At 37.3% G+C, this 26,861-nt stretch overlaps 1 protein-coding gene across 11 annotated transcripts in view; it reads left to right on the plus strand.

Moving 5' to 3' along the window:
• PPARGC1A (PPARG coactivator 1 alpha) overlaps nt 1–26,861 on the plus strand; it is a 391,629-nt gene that overhangs the window by 350,217 nt on the left and 14,551 nt on the right. For all 11 annotated transcript variants that reach the window (XR_014069868.1, XM_081545341.1, XM_081545078.1 and 8 more), the window contains 7 exons: nt 1,445–1,567; nt 2,424–2,628; nt 6,833–6,878; nt 6,988–7,061; nt 18,822–19,740; nt 20,298–20,402; nt 20,555–20,675. Coding sequence is in view for 10 of the 11 variants with exons in the window: in XM_081545341.1 (XP_081401467.1) it covers nt 1,445–1,567; nt 2,424–2,628; nt 6,833–6,878; nt 6,988–7,061; nt 18,822–19,740; nt 20,298–20,402; nt 20,555–20,675 (1,593 nt within the window). In the remaining variant the exon portion in view is untranslated. The remainder of the gene's footprint in view (nt 1–1,444; nt 1,568–2,423; nt 2,629–6,832; nt 6,879–6,987; nt 7,062–18,821; nt 19,741–20,297; nt 20,403–20,554; nt 20,676–26,861) is intronic.

Here is a 26,861-nt window from a genome sequence, read left to right on the forward strand (position 1 = left end):
GATATATCATGATCATGTTCTGGAATTTTAAATAGATGCATAGTTTTGAATGGTTGCATAGTATTTTACTGTTCAGAGATGAACCAATTCATTAAGCAATCCCTTATGGTTGGTTATTTAGTCTTTTTCCTATTTTTTTTCATGATCATAAATTGCATGATAATTGACATATTTGTAGTTTTATTCTCATGCATATTATTTTAGAAATAGAAGGTAGATCAAAGAGCATGTAATATTTTAAGGCTTTGCATCCATAATTCTTATGAAGATTGGAAAATAACAGCACATTTGCAATCTAAGTTTCCTAAATTTATGGTAGTCAATGAAGAGTGGATTTGTTAGCAATGAAGAGTGAATTTTCTTTTCAAGGCAGTGCTCCACCAGGATTTTATTACTTCTAAGACACAGTTTACCTTCTCAGCTATGGTAGCCATTTGTCACTTGCCATAAATCTGATGTAAGAGCACACTATGTAAATTATGAAACGTCATCCTGCAAACTTTAGTAATGTGCTTTTGCCTACCTTACAGTTGCTGTTTCTCTCCCATCTCTAAGTTTTTAAATGTTAAAAGCATTCTATATAAAGCTATGAGGCTCTACTTATATTCCTTTGCATTTTGAGATTTCTGGTCTGGAGGAGACTGTCTTATAAACAACGATAGCATATGTATTTCCCAGTTTTTCCTTGTATCAGTGGCATTGGCTTTGCTCTCTAGTTCTCTGATTTCTTTATAATGATACCCAATCATTTCCATCCACACCATGGTTTCAACTGGGAGGGTTTGTTGACTCAGAGTCATACTGTATGTCCCAGCAGAGAAGTCCTGGAAGGCCAGTGAATCAAATGAAGAGACAGAGGTCAAGAGAGAGGAAATGTTTTGCCTAAGCCAAAACCCACATCTCCTGATCTATAGGCCAGGACTCTACCTTCTTAAAAATCCTTTTTAGTGAAATTTGTTCTTTTAGCCCAAATATTCTTTGAATCAGCAGTGTTTTATGCTTATTTGAAAAACATGATTCAAAGCATCACAGAATCTGTCATTTATTGGTATTTGATTCATTTGGGTTATTGAGGGGAAAATGTGCACACACTCTCCTAGCCTTCATTTAGCAAAGCAGCTTTTCTTACCTCATAGGTATTTGGAATCTTGTTAGGAAGATTCTTTTGCCTTGTTTTATCTAAATAAAAATTAAAGTAGACACAGCTAAGTTTTAAATGTAGCAAACAGTAGCACTTTCACAGTTGGTAGTGTAATACCCAACTTTTTATAACTTTTTAAAAATTAGTTTCCTTTACTGCTATTGTGCTAAGGTGTTACGTGATTAGAGGGAATCCATTTTTGTAATTATAATTAATTTTAAGGTTAAAATTTCAGTAGCTTATTCTCATGCTTAATATATGCCTAACTTTTTTCGCTTTCCCTCTTCCTGGATATATTTCTAGCTTAAGAAGCTCTTACTGGCACCAGCCAACACTCAGCTAAGTTATAATGAATGCAGTGGCCTCGGTACCCAGAACCATGCAAACCATAATCACAGGATCAGAACAAACCCTGCAGTTGTTAAGGTACAAATGTAAAGTTTTTTAATACAGGAGGGGAAGTCACAAGGAGGTTTTGCTTAAAGCTATAAACAATAGGTTTCTATGTATTAATTCAGCTAGAATCCTGCAGAGACTTCATAATGGTGAAACATTATAAAATGGGTCTCCAAAAGCAGTAGTCTAGCTATTTGAAACTAGAAGAGTTCATCGATGCTTTGTCTTTGGACAATTGAAATGAAAGTTCTACCATCTGTTACTTCGTGCCTACTTTATTAATACATGCAGCAGCATGGGCTACAATAAAATTTGCTGGTAGGTTGGTATCATCTATGAGTGTCTTTAAGATGCTGCAATGCCATTTTGCCAGCTGTCTAACCTGAGAAAGATTGCTCAGGAATCACCACAAAAGATCTATCTCTGCCATTAATTGGATGGAATGCTGGCAATGACATAATTCAGTTAGCGGGCTGTATCAAACAATGTTTGTCTTGCCATTCACTGTGAGTGAAAATGGAGTGTTAAGGGGTACTTAAGAGAATTGTGAATACTGGGCTCTGGCAATCAGTGGCAAATTAAGGTTTAAGCCAGCTTCTTTTTTTTTTTATTCACAGTAAAGGCGCTGTAGGGTCTTGTTAGTTACATGTTGCTGAGTAAGAACATTGAAATGTAGGAGAAATGAAATAAAAAGCTGTATAAATGTCATTTAGGAATTTTAAATGTAATTTTCTTTCCTTGTTCTGCAAACAATTATTCACAGCTCATAGATCTAGTACACTTAGACTGAACACTTCATTGAAAATCTCATCTCTTCAGAAAACCTATATCCATTTTGATAAGGTTCAATTCACTAATTTTCCCTTTCTTTTGCCTTGTTTTTAAGACCGAGAATTCATGGAGCAATAAAGCGAAGAGCATTTGTCAACAGCAAAAGCCACAAAGACGTCCATGCTCGGAGCTTCTCAAGTATCTGACCACAAATGATGACCCTCCTCACACCAAACCCACAGAGAACCGGAACAGCAGCAGAGACAAATGCACCTCCAAAAAGAAGGCCCACACACAATCGCAGACGCAACATCTACAAGGTAGGCTGGACCCCTGAACACCCACTGCTGGTAAGGGTGGTGAGGGCAGAGCAAACCTGCTCCAAGCTGAGGACACCCAAACTTCAGGCTTCTGTTCCATCAGTGTCTCTCTTGACAGAGAGTTCAACACTTTATGATAGTAGGAAAAAAAAATCCTTCCTTGGACACAGGTTGAACATATCCTATTCAGCTGAAATGCAGCCCAATTCACAATCACCAAAAGGCACCTGAAATATTATCCAGGTTGTGGGGGATGGGGTGCAGAGGGAATTGCAACATCAGGTGAGGTTTGTAGGAATCTCTGAATTGCTGAGATAACTGAAGTTCTGAGCAAGCTAGGCTAGCCAATTCATGAAAAAGCTTTTGGTTTTTTCCCTTCCGATAATGGGGGAAAAAATGAGGCACTGTTGATTGCTGTTTATCCTTTAAGAAATAGCAAATAGTACTTAGGCAGTCACTCCCAGTTATGATGTACATTCTATTTTTAGACTACATGGCATACTCACACATTTTATTTTCTAAGTATGAATTTGGAAATTCCTGGATATTTAAAATTTTTTCTTTCTATTTAAAAATATATTGCTTATATACTAAACATCTGGGTTGACTTCTATTGTCCCCATACATTACTGAAAAGCTGATGCTCCTGAGCAGATCAGGGTGATTTAAGGAAAACTTCTGTTGGCAAATATAAAATTTTCTTTATTTTTGGTGTCTTCCCTCAAAGCGTTCTAATTGTAGAGGCCCAAAGAGAGCTCATAGAAAGTTGCTGTTCCTTTAATATATTTAACTTCCACATTATCTGTTCCTCTGACTTTGTAGTGGAAGTAGACACATTCTAAAATAGCAATTATAAACATCCACCTCTTTTTCTTCCTTCTGTTTCCCCAATTCCCCTTCCAGCTGCAGAGTGGTAGCCCCTGATCCCTGTTTTGAACCATGATTATTTCATACAGGTATGCTGTTGCTGCTGCTTTTAATACATCTCTTCTTTCCCAGTGTTTTGAATTTCCCTCTCTCATTCCTACTTCACCATAAGCCTGGGATTTTCATATTCCTTTAATATTTTTAATTGGCTCTTAATTAGGTTTTCCCTGGTGGACATCTTGAAATCACTGTCCATCCCTTTCTATCAGTTCAAGAAATTATACTTAGCAAAATGAGCCAGAGTCTCTTAGTTTGCTTCGCCCTGATGGGCTGCTCAAACGCATGCACTGGAACAGTTTTCTTAGCTCAGGACCAACTGTGCTGTGGGATTCTAGGCCCTGAATTGAAGGACTCACTGGACTAGCCTCTGCCTGGTCCTGGTCTTACGTTCATTTTCTAGAGCTGAATTTGAAGCTGCAGACTTGCTAGAACCCTTTAGTGAGTGAACCTAGTCCAGCAGCACATGCGCTGAAGTGTGTGTGGGGTTTTCTCTTGTTCTTTTCTTTTCAGTTGACCCTTTTGGATTTTGAGGGTTTTAAAACTTTGTCAGTCTGCTGCTACTGCTACTGCTGCTAAGTCGCTTCAGTCGTGTCCGACTCTGTGCGACCCCATGGACTGTAGCCTACCAGGCTCCTCTGTCCATGGGATTTTCCAGGCAAGAGTACTGGAGTGGGGTGCCATTGCCTTCTCCGTTTGTCAGTCTATGCACCACTAAATATTACTGTAATCTGTTACAAACCATGGCGGTGAGAAATTAAATTGGCCTTTGAAGGACATATTCTTTAGATGAGACTAGCTGTATGTAGGTTTTTTTCATGAGGTATGTTTCTGTGGTGAGGCAGCAAAAGTGTAGCTAGCTCAGAACAGAACAAAGTTTATTAACCAAAAAAAAAAAAAATTCCTATTGTTACTCAAGGTCTAAAAGAAAACAAACATGTAGCTATGGCTGATTGTTAAAAACCAATGGAAATAAATGCTGAGTTTCAGGGGATGTTTATTATTCAGAATTTTAATACAGAAAATATATGAACGATTAGAGACAATAGCTAAGAGAATTTTCTGAGGTTTCCTTACTGAATGTAGTGTCATTTTTTCACACTAACTTCACGTGTGCTCTCTGTACTGTTGTGCATCAAGCTCACTTCCTTAGTATAATAGTCTGGACTTTGGCAATTGTGGGGGTCCATTTATTCTTTCATTGATCCCTTTGCTAATACAATCATTCATCAAAAATATCATGATCTTCATGAAAAAGATGGAGAAGGAAATGGAAACCCACTCCAGTATTCTTGCCTGGAAAATCCCATGGACTGAGGAGCCTGGTAGGCTACAGTCCATGGGGTCACAAAGAGTCGGACACGACTGAGCGACTGCCCTTCACTTCATGAAAAAGATTCATTCCTGTCCTCAAGGATCTCAGAGTCCCCGGTCTTCCAGTCATTGGAATAGCGTGGTTAAACTTCCAATAAACCAAATCAGCACTTCTCTAGTGGTAGTTTTTGTAAGTGTGGGCTTATTTTGGGATTGGATTCTTGAAGCTATACCCTTACTGTGACCCTCATTTGTTGGTTGCATTTTGTCCCATGAAATATGACCACTTCCTGTCCATCTCCTTCCATTGCCATAGGCTTTACTTATACCTAACTATCAGAATTTTGGGAATCTTCCTTTGAACATCACTCTAAACCCTGAAAATTGAAATTTCAGCAACTTATTTATCATTGTATGACACCACATAGTTCATACCTGGTAATATTTGTGTAGAACCTGTGTGGGTCATCTTAATTATTAACTGAGCACCAGAGAAGTTGGTAAAGTTCCTTCATAAATGTGTTCTTTTTGAAAGGCTCTTTATATCAGATATACTAAAAAATTAATGTCAAATCAGTTTATTTATTGGTATATCTGAAAAAGCCAATCAATCAATGCACCTAATTTGTGTTAACTTCATATTTCTGGATGCACATTGGATAGATGATAAACATTCAGTTGCTTGAAAATGAATTTTAAATCTAAAATTAAATATGTAAATACTATTTGTCCAAGTAAAGTACCTAATTTCAACCTAATTTGGACATAAATAATATTTTCACATTTCAAGGGACCTTAATTACTGAGATTGATTAATTTGTTTTAATATCTATTGAATGCAATTCTTTTTGATAATAGGAGAAGGAAAACATATTCTGGGCCTGACTCTGCCAGTAACTAGTTTTATGGCCCTGGAAATATCATTAAGCATCTTAGGTCTCAAGTTTTTCATCCATAAAATAAGAAAGTTTATTCTAAAGACCTTTTTGGTTTCAAGTCCATGATTTTCATTACATAAATGACTACCTCTTGACCTTTTGAAAGTAGTTATTTTAATGAGAAAAAATGACAAAACCTACATATATATAAATATATCTTTATAGGTAAGCATATATAGATGTGTATATATATATATATATATACATATATATATATATATACACATAATATGTGGATGTATACCCGAAGTACGTTTCTCACCAGTTTTCTCCTCCTTCTGTTCAAAATACAAGACTGCCAAGGAGAAGCAATTGAAATTTTGGAGTGAGAAGATTCTTACTCCACCCTTCATAATTGGGAAATGCCTCCTGTAGGAGGTAAGATTTAGGAAACATCAAAAGAAGTAGATGAGCTCTCTTTGCAAGTCTATAGATCTCTCAACTGATAACCAGTATTTTTACTTTAGTTGTCTATCAGATTTGAGGATCTGAACCCTTTTAAACTATTTGGGTCAGTGTCTATAATTTGTCATGGTCTGTCAATTAATTTTCAGCAAATAGAATGGTTATTGAGGGAGTTTGGCCTCATAGAAATAACTTATTCTCAAAGCTAGATATAAAATTATACATTTTAGGAGAAAAATCAACTGAATATTCATAACGTTCTGTCGTCTTGTAGTTACTCTGCTGTTTTCGTGTCTAAACAAACCGTGTACTATATTCCAAATTAAAATAGAAAACATTATTTTTCTCTGATGGTCTTATGCAAATTTTGTATCCTTAACAGTGAGCTACATTTTGGGGAGAATTCTGTTTTCGTATATGTTTTCAAATGATAGTCTACTGATGCAAATGTTGTTTGGAATTTGCTTTAGCATAATGGACTGTTGTCTGACTTTGATCCAATATTCAGGGATTTCCTTACTTTAGTTTTCCTGTTTCCAGTTTCCACCTTGACTGTTGTAGAAAGAAACCAAATCAGAAAAACACTCAATATTTCATAATTAGTTTCCTTTTTTTTCCTTTAGCCAAACCAACAACTTTATCTCTTCCTCTGACCCCAGAGTCACCAAAGTAAGTATTAAGAAATGTAACCATTTTCAGAAAGGGAAGGGGGTTCTAATACATTTGGCTACAGCAACTCCATTTCAGTTTGTTTTTATAAATGTGCCATATCTTCCAGTGACCCCAAGGGTTCCCCATTTGAGAACAAGACTATTGAACGAACCTTAAGTGTGGAACTCTCTGGAACTGCAGGTAAGCCTTACATTTCATTTGGACATTTTTGAGGGGATGAGTGTGTATGTGAACTGTATATTAAACAAGAGTATAGTCTCTATGCAATTAATGAAATCAAGAGTACAAACAACATTGAACAAGAATTTATCTATAAATATTTTCAGTTGTTTATTTTTTTAAGAGGAGACATTTATTGTTTGTCAGACTTGGGCCAGACTCTCTAATGTTATATTACTGATTTGGATCCATAAATAAACCTACTCCCAATTAAGACACTAAAACTTGAATAGGAGGAGAAATGAACATTTATTGGTCTTCCACTCAATAAATGTGCCAAGCATATAAGTCATTTTAGCTAATTTCACAACAACCATATGAAGATGATGGTGTTTTTGTTTTTGTTTTTTAAGATGAGGAAATAGGGTTCAGAGATGTTAAGTAACTTGCCCAAGATCACAGAGCTAGAAAGCAAAGAGCAAAGGTTTGAACTCAGGTTTACTTGAAATATGTTCTCACTCTTTATTATACTCAATAGTGTAATGCTCTCTTATATATGATACTGTTTTTATGTCTTTTCAGTAAAGGAGAAAAATGAAAATATGCCCATTCACCAAAACAAAATGTTCTTATATATTTTAAACAAGAGCAATTTCCTTCACCATTTGGACTTCTGAATTTATTTGGCCAGTCTTACTCCACATCCTGAAGAGGAAGAAGCTTTAAAAACTTGAACTCCTAAGAGACTTACAAATCCAAAGAGTTCCTAGGCAGACGTCTGAGTGAGGTGCAAATGCTACCTTTGCAGTAAGAGCTTAGGTTTAGGTACTTGACCGTCGCTAGAAAGTGAATCTTAGGATGTCTAAACAAGAAGTTCCTAGGCTCTGGCCATTGCTGATAAGGGTAAAGGAACAGTAAGTTAAACAAGATGCTTTCAACCAGAACTGTGGTGCCTACACGCACCGTGGTCATTGTTGCTAAGTTTAATTTCACACTCTGAGTTTGCTAAATTACCTCCTTATGAAAGGTCTATTGCATGATTGCATGATTTGGTCAAGCAGTAGAGCAGATAATTTCATGGTATTTATATATATTTTATGTATGTGTATACAGGTATAAATATATTGTTACATATACGCATATACACACATGTATTCACATATAAAATATATATATAACATCATTTCTTAAACAAATTAAAATTACACATATGATTATAAGTAACTTTTGCGTGTGTATATTATATACATTAGACGCCTTCTTATCTAACCAATGAGTGAGTATTTGGTGGGCTTATTTTAAAAAGTTGATTGAAGTATACACAGTTTAATAATTTTGCTTCTGCTTAAAACAAACAAATTATGTATTCAAATATGGAATTTTTGGTATAAGACAGAGAGACTTTTGCACTGAACTAAAATGTACTAACGGGGGATATTTGTGGCACAGACATCCCTAATGATGTATCGTGGATGTTATTTACTTGTCTTTTCTTGCTTTTTGAAGGAAAAATAATTAAGGCTATTTGTGTGGTAGTCTGAGTGCAGAATCATTCTAGATTTTTATGATTTTTAAGATAAATCATAATCATAATTCCCCATGTTTTCCCAGTATTTTCATTTGACAGCCCTTCTTTTAGTAATATACCTTTATTGGATCTTTCTGTATAAACTTGTCTTAATCCTATTTAATTCGCCTACATAATATTTTATTATCTTACATAATTTCAGTCACCAGCATAATAGACATTACCAAATTTTGGAAAATATACTACTACCTTGGCTCTAGTAACAATCCAGTTGAAAGGGATCTATTAATTAAGAGTGTTCCGGATTTTGTGTGTGTAAGTTACTTTGGTTTAGAAAGGATTGAGAAAGCTTTCACTACATATGACAATACCAAGCTTTCCATTAAAGAAAACCATTATTTTTATTTTTCTCTTTTTATAAATAATATAAGCTTACTATAAAAAAAATGTCAAAAATACAAACTAGTGGAAAAATTATGTATAGTTCTAAATTGTTTTCTATGAATAGTTTTTTACATCTGTGACAATTTTGTATACACATAATTTTGCATTCTGAGTTTTTGGTTAACATTTTAAACAAAGAAGGTTTATATTATCACAGACCCTTTATTATCAGGCTTTTTTTAGTGTGCTACATAACATTGGTTTGAGTGGATACCTCAAAATGTATAAAAATTTATTTAACTATACTTTCATTGTTATACATTTAGGTTGTTTTAAAGTGCTACCAATTCGAAATAGCACTAGAGTGGAAATAAATTTTATAAAGTGTTTATAAATTTTTTAATCTTATTTTTCTCAAAATAAATTTCTAGTACTCATTAATATTGAATACAAGGATATAAATATCTTGGAAGTTCTGATCCATATTGTCACATTGCTTTCCAAAAGATGTGTTTCCACTCATGATCTTATTATATAAATATATGTATGGATATATTTGCCTTATTACATCCTAGCTAGGATTGAGTATCTTTGTTTTTACAGTGTTTTGCTAATTTACGTGTATATCATATAATTTAAATTGCATTCCTTCTATTCATGAGATTATAATATTACAAAAAAGCACTTACTTTCTTCTTGTCAGAAATTTTACTATTTCTCCTATTGACCTAACATTAAATAATTTAATTATACATTTGAAAGGTTAGTAGGTCATACTATTGAGATTTTATAAAAGAAACTTTAAAAAAATACTCATCACCTTTAAAAATATATACAGTACAGTGAATTTATTTCTATTGGTGAATCAGAATTCATCTTACTAGTTTAAATCCCTCTTTCTTAGTGCTTTGAAAGGTTATTGAGTACCATGGAAATCAATTTACCAATATATGTAACATATATAATACCAGCTCTATGCTTGCAACACAGTAAGTTTTGGGGAATATATAACAAGCATAAGACATAGAGACTAATCCACGTAAAGCATAGAATATTGTACTTGGCTCACAGAAGGTGCAGAGAAGGCAATGGCAACCCACTCCTGTACTCTTGCCTGGAAAATCCCACGGATGGAGGAGCCTGGTGGACCGCAGTCCATGGGGTCGTGAAGAGTTGGACACAACTGAGTGACTTCACTTTCACTTTTCTCTTTCATGCATTGGAGAAGGAAATGGCAACCCACTCCAGTGTTCTTGCCTGGAGAATCCCAGGGGTGGCAGAGCCTGGTGGGCTGCCGTCTATGGGGTCGCAGAGAGTCGGACACGACTGAAGCGACTTTGCAGCAGCAGCAGCATAGAAGGTGCTAAATAAATATTCTTGTTTTCAAGATGTGGGTTTATAGTTGGGAAAATAATACATATTGCCCAAATAACATGAAGGGAAGATATTATTTAGTGTTTATAATATTTTACTACTTTCTAAGGAAGGTGGGTCCAGAGGTTGGTTTTTCATTTGTTGAGCAAGGTGGTAATGAGTGCAGCTACAAATCACATAAGCTGATGCACAGTCAAATTGCATTACATACAGGAAGGTGTTTCCAGCTACAGGAAAATCAAGGGATGAAGAAGAACTTGGAGGCCACAGAAGGTGGCTGGAGGAAGTTTGAAACCTGCCTGGAGGATGGTATAGGGAGGAAGGGATTGGGGAGGAGAGTTCTGTGTTTGTTTTGTTATTTTATAGAGGTACTGTGGGTTTGAAATGGTAGATAATACCTCTATCTCCACTAAACATCTTCGGTAAAATTTGTGTAGTAGTGTTTGGAGGATGGGCAAACACTGATTGTGCCTCAAAAGAATCATCCAAAGGAGAAAACAAGTTATCAGAGGGAACCCTGTAACATGGCTTCAAGTTAATTACCATGTGCAAAAGATTGAAAAGAATTGTAGAGAGAGTTCAGGATTGAAGGAAGCATTAAGGCAATACCATAGGTAGTGAATGACAGAGCTGACCTGTGGAAAGGAGTCTAAGCAAGCTGCGGGAGTTGGTGATAGACAGGGAAGCCTGGTGTGCTGCAGTCCATGGGGTCACAAAGAGTCAGACACGATTGAGCGACTGAACTGAACTGAAGGGAGAAAAATATTTGCATTTGATTTTTACATGTGTGGGTGGAAAGGGGAGAAGATATTTCTGGAGCAAAAGATACCACATTGTAAATTGAAACATAAGATTGTCAATATTCAATATTTTTGATGTATGAAAAAAATGGTGATTTCATGTAGTACAGCCTGAACTAATATACTTTATAAACTGAAGAACTTCAAATGAAAGTAGTCTATAATGATATTTAAAAAAAACAGCATAGTTTAGTGAAGTTGTGAAAAACCTTGGCTCTGATATTGGACAAACCAAAGTTCAAATTCTGGATCTACCTCAATCTAGCTGTATGGCCTTTGGTCAATTTAAATTCTGTAAGATTCGGGATGCTTTGTATCAAATGAAGCTGATCACAGTGCCTACATCTCATTGAGTCACTGTGAGGATTAAGTGAGATAAAACATGAAAAAAGCTTAGTCCAGTGCCAGCATATGTGTTCAATTAGCTATTCAGTTACTAACTCTACATTAAATTCATCTATGGAGGTCGCTGTAACTTTCTGTTCATCTCTTCAATTTTGGCTACCTTTACCTGTTTCCTTTTATTGGTCTTAATACTATCTCCTCTTTCATATATGAAGTTATGTATTCTTTTATATAAGTATTCTTTTTATAGTAAAATCTCTCTAATTCCCCATGAAATTGAACATATACTGCTTTTGGTATGGGTGTGAGATTTACCAACTCAAGGTAGAAAAATCTCCCCTTGGGCATTGATTTACTACTACAAGTCCTAGAGGCCAGGCACTCACTAATAGGCACTTCACATATATCAACATTATTTTTTGACTCCCTGTCCACTTAATTGTTAAGGAAAAAATGTTGATTCTAGCTCTGTGGTAGACCCTGGGTTCAAAGCATGTCTGTCTGACTAGAGATTATGGCTCTTTCCTGAAGCCTGAATTTTAAAGATAGTGGTGAACATCTGTTATGTTAAATAGGTTTTATTTCACTTGCCAAGTGTCATTGATTGGTATTGGCTGCCAGAAGCATTGTGTTGAGAAGGATTCTAAGGCCAAGTCTGTACTCAGTGGGAATGTCATGATCAATTAGTGACGTCTGCCATTGAGGCAGCAGAGGGGTGGACAGGATGGGGACAGCATTCAGGCTGTTGATTTGTTGATCCTTGCTGTACACGTTTAATGCCTTTAGTTACAACAGAGCACGTGGATCGAGCTGTTACCCAGGCCTTTCTGGTGTCTTCTTTTTCTTTACTCTTGCGAATTTTAGTGAAATTTTCCAAATGTTCAAGTGAAAATGTAAAGAGTCAACAAAATTCTAAGACCTCCAGAATAATCCCTCGGCCCCATCTGCAGAGTCTTAGGGGAACAGGAGGGATGAGTTAGGAAGTTTGCTTTATTAGGTATCACCAGCTGGTCTGACTTTGTGATTGTCCTAAACTAGCTCATTTTGGCTGATAAAAAAAAAAAAGCGTCTCTTTTACAGGTGTAAAAACTAATTTGATTTCAAAATAACTGTTAGTAAAGCAAGATGAGAAAAAAAGAGAATGCTCTTTTGGCAGAAGGCATTTAAATCTATTGCATATGGAGATGTTCGAGTGTTAGAATTTTTGTTTCTGAAATGGGAATGGCAAAGCAATGTCAGCTTGACAATGGTTTTAACCACAGGACATGAAGGAATTTGACTTAGGTAACAAAGTGAGTGACCCCCCTCCCCAATTTTTTTTAATATATATGTGTATATATAATACATATATATACGTGTACATGTACATATATATATAGGGAGTTTCCCTGGTGGCTCAGTGGTAAAGAATCCATCTGCCAATGCAGGAGGTGCAGGTTCGATCCGTGGGTTAGGAAGATCTCCTGGAGGAGGAAATGGTGACCCATTCCAGTTGTCTTTCCTGGACAGAGGAGCCTGGTGGGCTATGGTCCATGGGGTTGCAAGAGTAGGCCATGACTGAGCACACCTGCGTATATGTATATACATGTATATGTATTTATAAGTATCTATATACATAAACGTTATTGTGATTACTATAAAAGTAATAAGAATTAATATAAAACTATTTTCAAACTATTTAGGAAAATAGGAAGAACAAAATCATCAGCAGTCTCATTACCCTAACACAGGAGGCCTTAGTAATGTTTTCCTCCATTGATATGTATGTTTTCCCCATGGTTTTTATGATAGTGGACTTCTGATTGCCTATCCTTTTAAAAGGTGATTTTGCTGGATGGAATATTGACAAACAGCATACATTTGCTATACCCTCTTGCTATATACATCTTTGGTATGTGACTTATCTGTGGGGAAATAGAACAAAGCAAAATATGAGCAGTAGTTAGTTGTTTTGTTTTGTTTTTTTTTTGGTGGTAGTAGTTGGTAGTTTTAAAGGAAAGCCACAATGACAGAGAACGAGAAAGTGATTTTGACAGGTCATATAATCCATTCCTATGGCTGAAGAAGCCAAGAAAGGGAGACCCAACAAATTCTCTTTATAGCCCATTTCAGTGTTTGGCAACTTGTCCTGACAGGAATTTCTTCCGTATTTCAAGCATATCCTTCATCCTCTTGTTTTAATCTCATTCTTCTTGCCTCAACATCTGAAAAGTGCCTCAGTTTTCTTTTCTGGAAATGGTACTATCTAATTTCTTTCAAGCCAAGGATAGCAAAGCAGTTTTCTCTCCCACATCTTCTTCAGGGTTTTGGTGAGAGACACCTGGAAAAAGCCAGTCTCTTCCCCACCCTGACAACTTCTCCTGCCCCAGCTCTGTGGGAAAGTGCCTGAGGGCCAATGGATAACAGCTCTACATTTTCCATGAGAAAGAGTTGGGACAATAGACACATGTCATGGGAATGTTCTGAAGTTTTTCTGTAAGTCCAGTTTGTTCCCCAGTAATTAGGAGTGACATAGGAAATCCTTAAAAAGCAGGAAAGGTAGGAGCTCCATCAGTCAGAGTGGACATGCCAGCCTGGGTACCAGAGCAGGATGTAGGAGAGGCTCTTCTGTGCCAGGGGTTAACACTTTGATTGCTGGCTTTTGTAAAGTTCCAGTGAGTCCTAGGGAAGTTAGGGATGAAGAAAGAGCACTGGAGGAGCTTTTATAAACAGAATATTAGCAGTAACCAGTTCATACTGATTGAGTTTCAGTCCTTGCTATGCTTCCTTGACACCCACTCCAAGTTCTTGAAGCCAAAAGTGTGTGCATGAACTCAAGTCACACACCTCTTTGCCCAGTCCTCCTTCTTTGGTAAGTTTTTAAGAAAATTAGAAAATCATCTTCTCATTTTCTTTCCTTGAGAAATCTTTGAATTGGCATGTAACATAAGAAAAATCCCACTGTCAAACTCCAAAGTAAGTCTCAGATTTAGCAAGAGGTTGTATCAAATGTAAACCATAAGACTATGTAAACTATTTTAAAAAATCTTGCTGAAGTCTTTGGCCGGATAGTGGAGCACGGAATACAGAATAGAGGACTCACCATTTATTAGAGTCATTCAGTTAAACAAACCAACCCAAAAGAGAACTCCTCAAAGGAAATTGTTTTATATCACATAATGAAACACAAAACCAACCAAACTTGTCTCTGGCTTTTTTTCTTAAAGGTTTGTTTAAAAAGATAACTGGAGAGTGTGTACCACTTTCCCCAGATTTGCTGTGTGGAAGTGCATAAGTGTGAGTGATGTAGAGGTACTTGTTTATTATAGAGCACATTTCAATGCAGTAATCATAAATATTGCTAAGGTTGTGCTCTGTTGAAATATGACCTACATACTCTTGATTGTTTGTGTTACGTGATTTGTCTGACACCCATTACATTCTGGGTAATAGCAGCCATTTGTTGCTCTGCACAGCAGGCTCTTTTGACAAAAGAAAATAGGCAGCAATAAAAAAGCTATAGTCTGAATTACATTCTGCACAGTGCAGCACTGCTGAGAGTTTGTGCAAGTGTGTTAACAATGTTCTGAACTGCCTCTTGTCAGCCTTCAGCCTGTAATGGCCATCTGTCCTCACATAAATCTATCAAAACCTGCTAAGTTCAAGAGAGAGCATGGAATATACCTTGTACTGTCAACACCAAAATGTACACATTCTCCAGAAAATCAACACACAGGAAATAATCCGGAGGTTATGGGAGGCATTAGCACTGTTGATTTAGGCTTGTGGGATGAAATTGAGAGTCTGGCGATTAGTGGGAAGTTGACAGGGGTAGTGGCATTGAGGAATTGAGTATTGACTGCCCTCCTACCATAAGGGAGAACCTTCTGGATGGAGGAGATGGGGTTAGAGAAATCAAATTAGTTCAGGAGCAGCAAAGGGTTCCCTGTCCTATCCATGGCTCCTAAATTTTGGACATCACATTAGAAGAATCAAAAAATACTTCTGACACTTTTGCTTCACTTTGTTTTGTTTTGCTCTGGATCTCAGGAACTCTTATCTGGAAATAGATTTTCAATGAGACTCTGGTCCCATGAACTCTTGTGACCCTCAAAATGTCTCAGTCTTGCTTTGAGATATTCTCCTTGAATTAAAGAAGTTTTCAGTTAAAAGTAAAAAGTTTAGGAAATGATCTGAATTATTTTTTTCCTGTCCACCTACAACTAATCCAAAAATAACTTCCATCAACTAAGCGAGTATTATGTTTGTTTTAATGAGCAGTGCCAATCGAAACTTACCAGCCCTGATATTTTCACTCATAAGGTCTATCTGGTTATCTTATGGTGTTTCTGTAAATTTTAAGGAGATACACAAGAACATGTACTTACTGCAGATTTTAAAGTGTAATCTCTTTATGAAGTCCTGAGGGCTGAATCCCGGAAATGCCAGCATTTGGTAGGCTATTTGGCACATGGTAGGTCCTCAGTGAATGTCTATTTAATTGCCACGGTCCATCGAAAATGTGAAGGACGTGAAAGGCTTTGTTTTTAACTCTAAGAAACTACTCAGGGTGTCGGCACTCCCAAGAGCAACTTGAGAATCAGTTATTTAAGCGATAATGAGCTTAGGTACTAGGGCAAGGGTTTCAAATGTTCAAGAGGAAAAAGAATTTCTATATTTAAAATCCCTAGATAGCTGAGCTATTTTTAGGTCTAGTCTCTCTTTAATAGTGGCCTAATTTGGTGTTTCTGAAGTTTGGGGTTTCTTTTTTAAGTCTACAGTGTCAGTCAAAATACATCTACCTGAGATCAAGGCAACGTGCCACACAGACACGACAGGACAGTGGCTCTCCATAAGTGGTCTGTGAACCGTGTCATTAAAAATATTTGACCAGCTTCCCAAGTGATCCTTGGGCCACTGAAATGGAACACCTACGAGTAAAGGAGGATCTAGAAAAATAAAAACGAGTGAAACATTTTGCAAAAATAAGCCCAAGCAACATTTCCTCTGAGAGCTGCTAATCTATTTGAAGAGACAAGATATAATTCACGTTCAGAAAGAGATAAGCATGAAAATATAGCAATATCTGATAAGTGAGTGATCCTGGCAGTAAATTATTAGAAAAGTAAAAATTACCCCAATTCAGACTATCATGAAAAGATTTATGGAGTTGTATTTGAGGATGTTGAATGTCATTTCCCCTAATTCAAGGGCTATGTCATTTGGAATATTTGACTGTTACTTACTCAGTAAAGAGAGATTATTCATCATTATTTCTTTGAGCATCTTAGCTTCCTATGAGAAATATTTGAGGTCTTGTCATTTCTTTGCTGAGAACTGGTATCTTTAAATTTGTTGTAGTGGTAATTGAAGGCAGAAGAGCATGTAGTATTAACAGAAATCAGTGTATATGTATGTGGCAGTGCAAAGGGTATAGGGAACAAGAAGAGAGAGGGGAGGGAGATAGATAGGGAAAGAAAGAAAGAAAGAAAAGCAAGAGGAGGAGAAGATAGAAGGAAGGGAAGTAGAAGGAGGAGGTGGAGGAGGGGAAGGAAGAGAGAAAATTGGCCATATAGGAATTTCTTTAGATTGAGTAAAAGATAAACTTGTCTATAAAGAGAGAACACAAGAAGGGTGAGCTTCATTCAGTAATGTGACCTCTCTATTATCTCTAAGCAAAGAGTAGGGGGAGCAGGCATACGGTAGGCTGCTAATAAAGGGAAGACTTCTGAGACTCAGATGTGTCACAAAGGAAGAGCAGTGTTTGCTTCTCTTTGTGTTTGCATTTCCCTGTCTTTCTGAACTGGGATAGATTTCCAAAATCAAACCTCTTTGTATTTTTGTTCATGTCTTTCCCTCATTTGGGGAGAATTAGCTATGTATGATAAATATTACCAAATGTTGGTGTAAAAATATTCCGTTTTAAGGAAAATATTAATTTCCTCTCTTTCTTGTGAAGTAGGGGAGAGAGGAAGTGTCTTCTTGTTCATACCAAAACTTCATGTGGCTGTCTGTGACCTACTTGTGTGTGTATATATATATATATATACACACACACATTTTTTTTTTCCAGCAAGGTAGAATTTTCCTTGAAATGTGCAGTTGCCTTAAGTCTCACCCCAGGCTTCTTAGCAGACTTGAAGTTCTTTTTTGCTGAATAGCATTCACCCATCCTCCTAAATAAAAAGTGTATTGTAAACTAAAATGTTCCCTTGTAAGCATAAAGTTATTTGAACTGCAGCCTGCCCTTCTTCAAAGTTCCTTCAACTCTGCAGCCATTCCACAATTCTTCTTCCTGGGCAGAAAGGGCTGAGTAGGACTTATTTGGGGTGAAAGTGACAGAGCCAACCAGCCTTCACATAGTCTCCCACCATGACTTCTGATGGAATTTTCTGTCCTTCTGTAGAAAAGCAGGAAAGGCAACAATTTACAGATGCCCTCCCCACCCTTCTTCCATTGTTTTTTTCATTTTTTTTTTTAATTAGCTAGTTGCCAAAGCTTGAATTCGTTTCAGTCCTTCAACCTCATAATCCACCCCGACGTGCTGCTCCAAATAAAATGGTCTGCCGGCACTGCAATATTTAGTGTTACTATTCACTTAGGTTTCTGTTGCAGAACCATATTTTAGACAGAATGTATTAGTTATGCTTACAAGAATGTATTATACCTACATTAGCCATGGTTTACTAAGTTAATGAACTGTGGAGACAAAGAATCATTGCTGTCAGGTTGTAGAGTTGTCTGGTGCCCTGCCTTCGCAGACCATATTTTACTGAACTTGCTTTGAAGTTGCCTATGTCATCCCCACCCTGCCCCACATTTGCTGCCATCCCATCTTTTTTTTTTTTTTTTTAAGTTGCCTAACTCTTTGGCACCACAGGTAGATATCTTTCACTGTACAAAAATTCCTAACCCCCTTGCATCCTCCCCAGCGTTCTTTGCAGACAAACATGGCCAAAGCCGTTCACTGAGTCCCTTGAGTACCACTGCATTCATTTTCCATAACACAGATGACTGGATACCCTTGTGAACCTGAACTTTGGTTCTGCCTGGTGGTGATGCATTCATGTTTCCTGGGAAGCAAGATCTGTTAGCGTTGGCGTTTGAAATACAAAATATCAGGGCTTTCACTGTGGTTTTGCAATGTATATCTGTCTTTCCTTGGTGACAGAGGCTTCCGGGGACAGAGTCACTTTTTCAGGTCTTATCAGGAATTTAGTTTCCTTTGTTTTTCGATGAGTTTTAACCATTGACTGAAATCTCAGGGAAGTAAGAAAAACGTATCCTGGCATTTAACAACATTCTGTCTCTTTTCCTTCTCTGTCTCTCTCCTCGTTTTTTTTGTTTTTTTGTTTTCTTTTATTATCTTAGGCCTAACTCCACCCACAACTCCTCCTCATAAAGCCAACCAAGATAACCCTTTCAGGGCTTCTCCAAAGCTGAAGCCCTCTTGCAAGACTGTGGTACCTCCACCATCCAAGAAGGCCCGGTACAGTGAGTCTTCTGGTACACAAGGCAGTAATTCCACCAAGAAGGGGCCCGAGCAGTCTGAGCTGTATGCACAGCTCAGCAAGACCTCTGTGCTCACCAGTGGACACGAGGAAAGGAAGGCCAAACGGCCCAGTCTTCGGCTGTTTGGTGACCATGACTATTGTCAGTCAATTAATTCCAAAAGGGAAATACTCATTAGTACATCACAGGAGCTCCACGACTCCAGACAACTAGAAAATAAAGATGCCCCCTCCTCCAACGGGCCGGGGCAGATACACTCTTCCACGGATTCCGACCCGTGCTCCCTGAGAGAGACCGCAGAGGTGAGCAGACAGGTCTCTCCCAGCAGCACCAGAAAACAGCTCCAAGACCAGGAAATCCGAGCCGAGCTGAACAAGCACTTCGGTCATCCCAGTCAAGCTGTTTTTGACGACAAAGCAGACAAGACCAGTGAACTGAGGGACAGTGATTTCAGTAAGGAACAATTCTCCAAACTACCTATGTTTATAAATTCAGGACTAGCCATGGATGGCCTGTTTGATGACAGCGAAGATGAAAGTGATAAACTGAACTCCCCTTGGGATGGCACGCAGTCCTATTCATTGTTCGATGTGTCGCCTTCTTGTTCTTCTTTTAACTCTCCATGTAGAGATTCCGTGTCACCACCCAAATCTTTATTTTCTCAAAGACCCCAAAGGATGCGCTCTCGTTCAAGGTCCTTTTCTCGACACAGGTCGTGTTCTCGATCACCATATTCCAGGTCAAGATCAAGGTCCCCAGGCAGTAGATCTTCTTCAAGGTAAACCTTGTCAAAACCCATTCAAAGATAAGGTATCCCCAGGAATTAAAAAAAAAAGAAAACAGCATTCAAAACCCACAGGCAGCCCAGCCCCTCAACAACACGTCCCTGGTGCTACCAGAACTAAGGAGATTGTTGTTACCCATACATTCTTCCCCATCTTCTCTTAAATCTGTCCTCATTGAGCACAGCACATGAGCCAGTCAGACTAGAGAGAGCAATCTTTAAGAAACTTGCTCATCTAACTTTTTCCATTACCTGGAGAGCTGCCCTGTGCAGAATAGTTGAGATCCATGCAAGATAAAGCTGACAGTGTACCAGGCTGGCATTCGGCAGTCACATCCATAAGAGATGTTGCAAGAGAACATGTCACCACTCCCAGACCGCTAAACTGACTAGAGGTTCACACACTGTCACTGGGAAATCTCACTAGTAGTTGGGAACTGAAAGCCGGTTTATGTTAAGACAGAATTCCAGGGGCTACTCAGTCATGCCGATAAACTGGGGTTCGCTGGCAGTTGCAAATGCCCTTTTTTGTTTTTCCTCCTCTCTCTCAGATCTTGCTACTACTATGAGTCAGGCCACTGCAGACACCGCACACACCGAAATTCGCCCCTGTGCGCGAGATCATGTTCAAGATCACCCCATAGCCGGCGGCCCAGGTAATGATGCACGTTCATTTCCCTCCGTGCCTCTTATCCCTCAAGGAAATGACAAAATGTTTTCCAAAAACCCTGCCCCCTCCCTAGTTTATGATTCATTTTGCTCATGCAAATGGAGGTGGTTGACTTAATGATGAAGTTATGTTTCTCAGGTATGACAGCTACGAGGAATACCAGCACGAAAGGCTCAAGAGGGAAGAATACCGCAGAGAGTATGAGAAGCGGGAATCTGAAAGGGCCAAGCAGAGGGAGAGGCAGAGGCAGAAGGCAATTGTAAGCAGCCTGCAGCTTACTTTCATTTTACGGAAGGGTTTATTTTTTTTCTCTCTCTCTCTCTTTTTGGGGGGATGTGATGGGCATAGATTAGAAAATATGGTAAGGATGCTGTTAGAATATGCAGTACTCAGACTTTTGGCTTTAGCATCCCTGATACCTCAATCCCTCTTAACGCTGATTATTGGAAAACAAAATAAGTCCATGTATTTCTCCTCCATACTACCTGTTGTTCACTCAACTGGAATCTCGTTATTGCTTTTGACTTTTGTTTCTAAAATAGAAGGAGGAGAGATGTATACTGGTCCCATTGACCTAGAGGATGAGTTCTTTATACTGTTCTCTACTGCTTTTTGCTCTGAGTGGAAAATGAGGAGGTGTCGCTGGATGGTTTCATCTTTTTGGTAGATGTGAAGGTTGAGTTGTCCATGGAGAGACTGTGTTTGAGTAAGATTTAAAGGCAGTGGTAGAGAAAGATTTGCTAAGTCCCTACTTCTTCCTTGTGCTGGGTCAGCACCTCAGACATCCACATTTCTTATGAGCTACTTTTCAATAACCTATCATGGATTTCAGCACCACTTACTGTAGGATATTGTGTTTACTTGATACATAGACACTACTGACCCTTTGGGATGAGGATCTAGAATATAGGAGTCAAGTTCATTCTGTTTGTCCGACCTTAGAAGGCAAAACCTGGGTCCTCCAATTGTCAGCATCCAGTACTTGTCCCAGGCAGACATTCCTAGTTGATTAAGGAACTCTTTCCCACTGAGCCCCAATAGAGCCTTGAGAACTTTCACAACCTGGTGCTCCAGTAAGCCATGGCTCAACCATCAGAAATGGCACTGTTTTTGTTCATTGCGTCTGCTGTCTGTTAGCTGCTAAGTATCATTTCAGTGAAGATCAGCTTTTGATACATCTTGCATACAAGCTAACCAGGGCTTAGGGAAATGATTTTTAACTATAAAGGTTATATGGATATGGTACCTTTAATACAACCCACAACCATCAAAAATTCTTGAAAAACCTACATAAAAGAGCTGACTAATAAAGTCCAAATCAAGCATTGGCCAACAGTTATCAGCTGGAGGAAAAAGGTTAACTGAGAGGTTTGTTAACTCAGGCACTCAAGGAGAAAGAAGGGAGAAGTAATTGAATATTTAGGCTAAAGGTCTAGGGCTTTGCTGCCACTTAACTTTGAATCTACCTAAGACCGAATTAAAGGCCTTGTGAAAATTATAGCACTTTCCCTCATTTTTCTCAACTTTCAAATTAGCTGTAATATTACAATCTACCAGAGTATCATTAGTTAACATTTAACAAGATGAATGAAAATGGAAAATTCAGCTTTTCTAATTTTGCTGTTTTTAATTAATAGCCTGTTCAATAACTATAACAACTCACATTTACGGAGTGCCATATAGTTTACAAAGCCTTGTAATATGGCACATTACAGTTCATATATACCAAAGACAGTCATGTTGAGTAAGCATGTAAGTCAATAGCTATTTCAGTGTTTTCAAATTCATATTTGATGAAACTCTTCATGTGTCTTCCCAGAAGAGTGACACTAAAGAGAGAAATTATTGTATCATATGTTTGCTCATTTGCACAAAATGTAACACAGCTATAACCAAAGCTGAGTAGATAAATATAGATAAATGGCATGTGCTTTTATTATTCCTTCCAAAGATAATGTAATGCCAAATACTTACTGGGGTGAAGAAAGGGAAGGAGGGCTCCTTTTGCTAGTTTGGCTCTTTGCAAATAGATCAATACTGTGATTCGTCTATAATATACTCTATATTCCATAGATGCCAGAGCCAAAAGCATTCTTGAGGTCACTAGCCTCAGTTTGGAAGAAGATACCACCCTGCCTTTCCTTGGTGTCACAGATGTTAACAAGTTCCTAGGTTAATCCTTTGACTAAGACAATCTGTATCAATTCCCTTTGAAAGAAGACTATTATAGTGCAAATGTCAACTTGACATATATTAAGTCATTATAATTAACTAGATGTTTGTGAGAATTTTGGCTTTGAGGTTTTTATTTTTGTTTTGAAAAAGCTAAGACATAGAAATTATTTACTAGCACAGTGACCCACAGATAGTAAGAGATTAATATAAAGATTTGGCACTTAACTGTTAAACCAGTTAACCGGTTGGACAATTAGATGGTATTTCTGTAAATATAAGTGAAAACACATGACTATGTGAGAGACATTTGTTAGGTACCTGGGATATAAAATTAGGTAAGACTTCATCCCCACATCTTAGGGAGCTTCAAGTCCACTGACTGGTAAAGATACGCGATGTGTTCATTGCTGTCGTAGAGAATGTATCTAAGGTACTAAAGTGGCATACGGGTGGGCACCCAGCCCTGGGAATGAGGGAGGTCATCCCTAGAGAGGGTGAGATTTATTTGAAATCTAAAGGGAGGAGAGGGCAAAGGTTCTTTCCATGCGAGCTGTCCAATGTGGTAGCTGTCAGCCAGGAGGCTAATTAAGCTAGTCCCAAATTTAAATGCACTGTGTGATTGAATTTTGAAGACAGTACCAAAAAAAAGAGTTTAAAATACTTCATTAATACTTTTTATGTCAATGACAAGTTGAAACAATAATATTTTGGCTGTACTGAGCCAAGTAAAATACATTATTAAAATTAAATTTGTTTCTTTTTACATTTTTAAAAATGTGCCTCAGAAAATTTAAAAATTACATATGGTACATTATATTTTTATTGCAAATAACTATTCTAGGCAGATACTTTAGCTCATACTAAGTCTCTGGAAAAGAGCAAGATATTTTGGGAAACTGCTAGTCATTTAATTATAACGCTAGAGTACAGGAGAGGCAGGAGTTGAGTCTGGGGGGCTCCCTGGTAGCCAGATACTTGAAGGGTCTCGTAAGTCATCATGAAGATTTTGAATAATATCTTGAAGACACAGTGGAACTGTTTAATGAGGTTACCCTTAGGAAGTTTTTCTGATTTCCTTCCTCAAAATGATCTGCTTTCTTGTGCCATAATGCATTTGCAAAATGTATTTTTATGGAGTTGAACATGGAGATAAAGGCAATGATATTTGACTCATTTGGCTAGATTATATTGAAAACTTATTCATGAAACAGTTCAAGGAATTAGGACAGTTTGCCTAAGTTGGTCATGTAGGTGATTTTCATTCAGATTTCTGAGACACTCTTAAAGTCATGAATGAATAGCAAACTACATTTGGAATATCTTGGGTGGAATGCTGATTTATTCATTAATTCAGATCAATTTTATAATCAGAGGATGAGCAAAACAGAGACTCCGGAAGGAAATGAAAAAAATGTTACAATCATGTAATAGGTATTTTACAAAGTTAACCTTTGCTTTCTTGTCTTGTGGTCCCAATTGACTTTTTTTCTTTAGTTCCATAAGAAGGAGATAGTGTAGGTCATCTATCAGCTTTTTACTGTATATGTGTCCAAAAGTCTTTATTCAGACCAACTTCAGTGTACCAAATCAGACAGCTAAGAAAAGACTAATAATTAGTAATTAATAACACAGAATCATATGTTGTGGTTGAATGTTGTCATTGTGTAAGTTGCTGCTTTCCTCCAGTTTTCATCTAAATGGTCTAAAAAACTAGTTCATCCTCTGCTTTTCTCAGTCTCACAGGCTTGAAATAATTCAGGTTATATTGGAACTCTGCAAGCCAGAATTTAGTATTTAATGTCTAAACTGTCACTGCTCTAATTTCTCTTGGAGTTCTAAGTCCAACTCCATTTGCAATCTCTACAGTTTCCTGCCAGAACACATGAAAATAGGATGTTAATTTAAAGGGCAAATCTAAACATTATGAAATGGCTCAGTTGCTTAAAACCAAAACCAGATGTGCGTGGGCAATGACTATGCCATTTCTTTTCTCTTCTCCATTGGTCAGTATGCAGCCTAGGAGCCAGAAACAGAGGCTCATCCCTGAAAATTATCAGCTTCTTCCAAATGAAAAAATAAAATAGTTGTCTAATTTCTCATAGTTATTCTTTTTGGGGAAAATAATGTCGTTTTCTGTTCAGGCCTTTTCAAGAGCTGTTCCATATGGGTGAATATGTTATATTATGAGTATAAATGCACTATTTAGAAATTTTCAGTTTTATCAAAAGTAGTTACATGTGCTCTGAGTCTATAGTTTTCATGTTTTCTGACTCATCATGGTGTTTACTTGCATCTTAGCTCCTTTTGTGTATTAGCTCTTAAGGAGACTAATCTAGATTTTTTTTTAATTTATTTATTTTTTAATTGAAGGATAATCGCTTTACAGAATTTTATCGTTTTCTGTCAAACCTCAATATGAATCAGCCATAGGTATACATATATCCCCTCCCTTTTGAACCTCCCTCCCACCTCTCTCCCCATCCCACCCCTCTAGGTTGATACAGAGCCCCTGTTTGAGTTTCCTGAGACATACAGCAAATTCCCATTGGCTATCTATTTTACATGTGGTAATGTAAGTTTCCATGTTACTCTCTCCATACATCTCACCCTCTTCTCCCCTCTCCCCATGTCCATAAGTCTATTCTATATGTCTGTTTCTCTATTGCTGCCCTGCAAATAAATTCTGCCCTGCAAATACAGAAGATTTATTCTGTATATATGCATTAGTATACAATATTTATCTTTCTCTTTCTGACTTACTTCACTCTGTATAATAGGCTCTAGGTTCATCCACCTCATTAGAACTGACTCAAATGCATTCCTTTTTACAGCTGAGTAATATTCCATTATGTATATATACCACAACATCTTTATCCATTCATCTGTTGATGGATATCTAGATTGCGTCCATGTTCTAGCTAAGACTAATCTGGATTTATTCAAATTTATCCAACTTTAGACAGTAGTAGGCACTTACTGAAGCACAATACTTTGGCATCTGTTAGAATTCAGTAAATGTTAATCTCAATACTAACTTCCTTTTCTTGTTAGTCAAACCCTTTTTACCAAGAATTGCTAATTTTTTGATGAGAAACAACTGCCGTATGTTTTCCCCAGCTAACTAGGCAGCTCTACACTCTTTCTGATGGAGATTTTGATACTGCAAGGTCAGTTAATTCAGTCATTTTTTTTATTTATCCCCTGTCTTAATATAATGAGGATTTACTATACATGTTAATGCAACACAAATCTTAAATTTTATTATCCACCCCATCGGCAAACTAGCTTTTGTAAAACTTAAAGCTAAAAGATACTTGATAAACGTCCCATCCTCCTTGATAGTGAAAACTGGTCTGAAAATCATTTTTCAAGGAGCTTTTTCCAAAGGTTTAGAGTTCCTCCAAGCCTTTAAGAAGTTGGAAATGTTATTAGGCATTTTGATTTCTTTTCCTTTCATCTCCTGTTTAGAAATTAATGTCTTGAAAAATTGGCTGCAAATGTTAAGGTTTTTTAAAGATATGGAATCTATTCATCTGTCTAATAAAACTGTAACATGTTAAAAATAATCGATTCTTTGCTAGACATTTTGGCCAGTCTTGGGAAGATTTTTATCTTTGCTTTTTAGACTTTCAGATGCCTTTTAATTTCATTTTTTAATACTAAGAAACCAAACACTCTAATCATTTTCTCAAATGAGAATTTCAACATGTATTCAGTCTCTGATCTTTGTAAGGTAACAAGACGTGGTCCCATTCCTGTGTTATATAAAAAGAGATTGACAGTCAAATAGGTGATTTTAAGGGATTGTGGACCAGCTATTTCTATTTCTGTCTCTCCTATCTAGGTTGTGTCTTCTTTTTACCACAGAAATGTATCAGTATCTGATATAAAAGGTCCTCTGGTTTATTTTCTTTGTGGGATTATTGTTGCATATAGTTTCGTATAAAGAAGCAATTCAGAGACTATCCCGATATGTCTGCATATGGACATGCATATGGTCGATTTTCTCTTTAACTTTGAATTTCCTTGAATACGAACATAGGCTGTGTGTATTCCTATAATGGTAACTGAGCGATTTCTTTATGATGGTTCAAGTTTTTTTCGCTCTCTTCTACATTTCTCCCTCCTTTTCCTCTATACAGTAGTAACCTTCCTAAAAATGTTCATTAAAAAAAAAAAAAAAAAACAGTGCATAACACTCATGCCAGCAGGCGCCAGGAAGTTTAGATAACAGTCCCATCAAGTTTGGCTGTTTGGAGGGAGCTGGCTG

The sequence above is a fragment of the Giraffa tippelskirchi genome, chromosome 1, assembly GCF_054371585.1.
Source record: "Giraffa tippelskirchi isolate mGirTip1 chromosome 1, T2T-mGirTip1v1.2.pri, whole genome shotgun sequence".
NCBI classification, from domain to species: domain Eukaryota; kingdom Metazoa; phylum Chordata; class Mammalia; order Artiodactyla; family Giraffidae; genus Giraffa; species Giraffa tippelskirchi.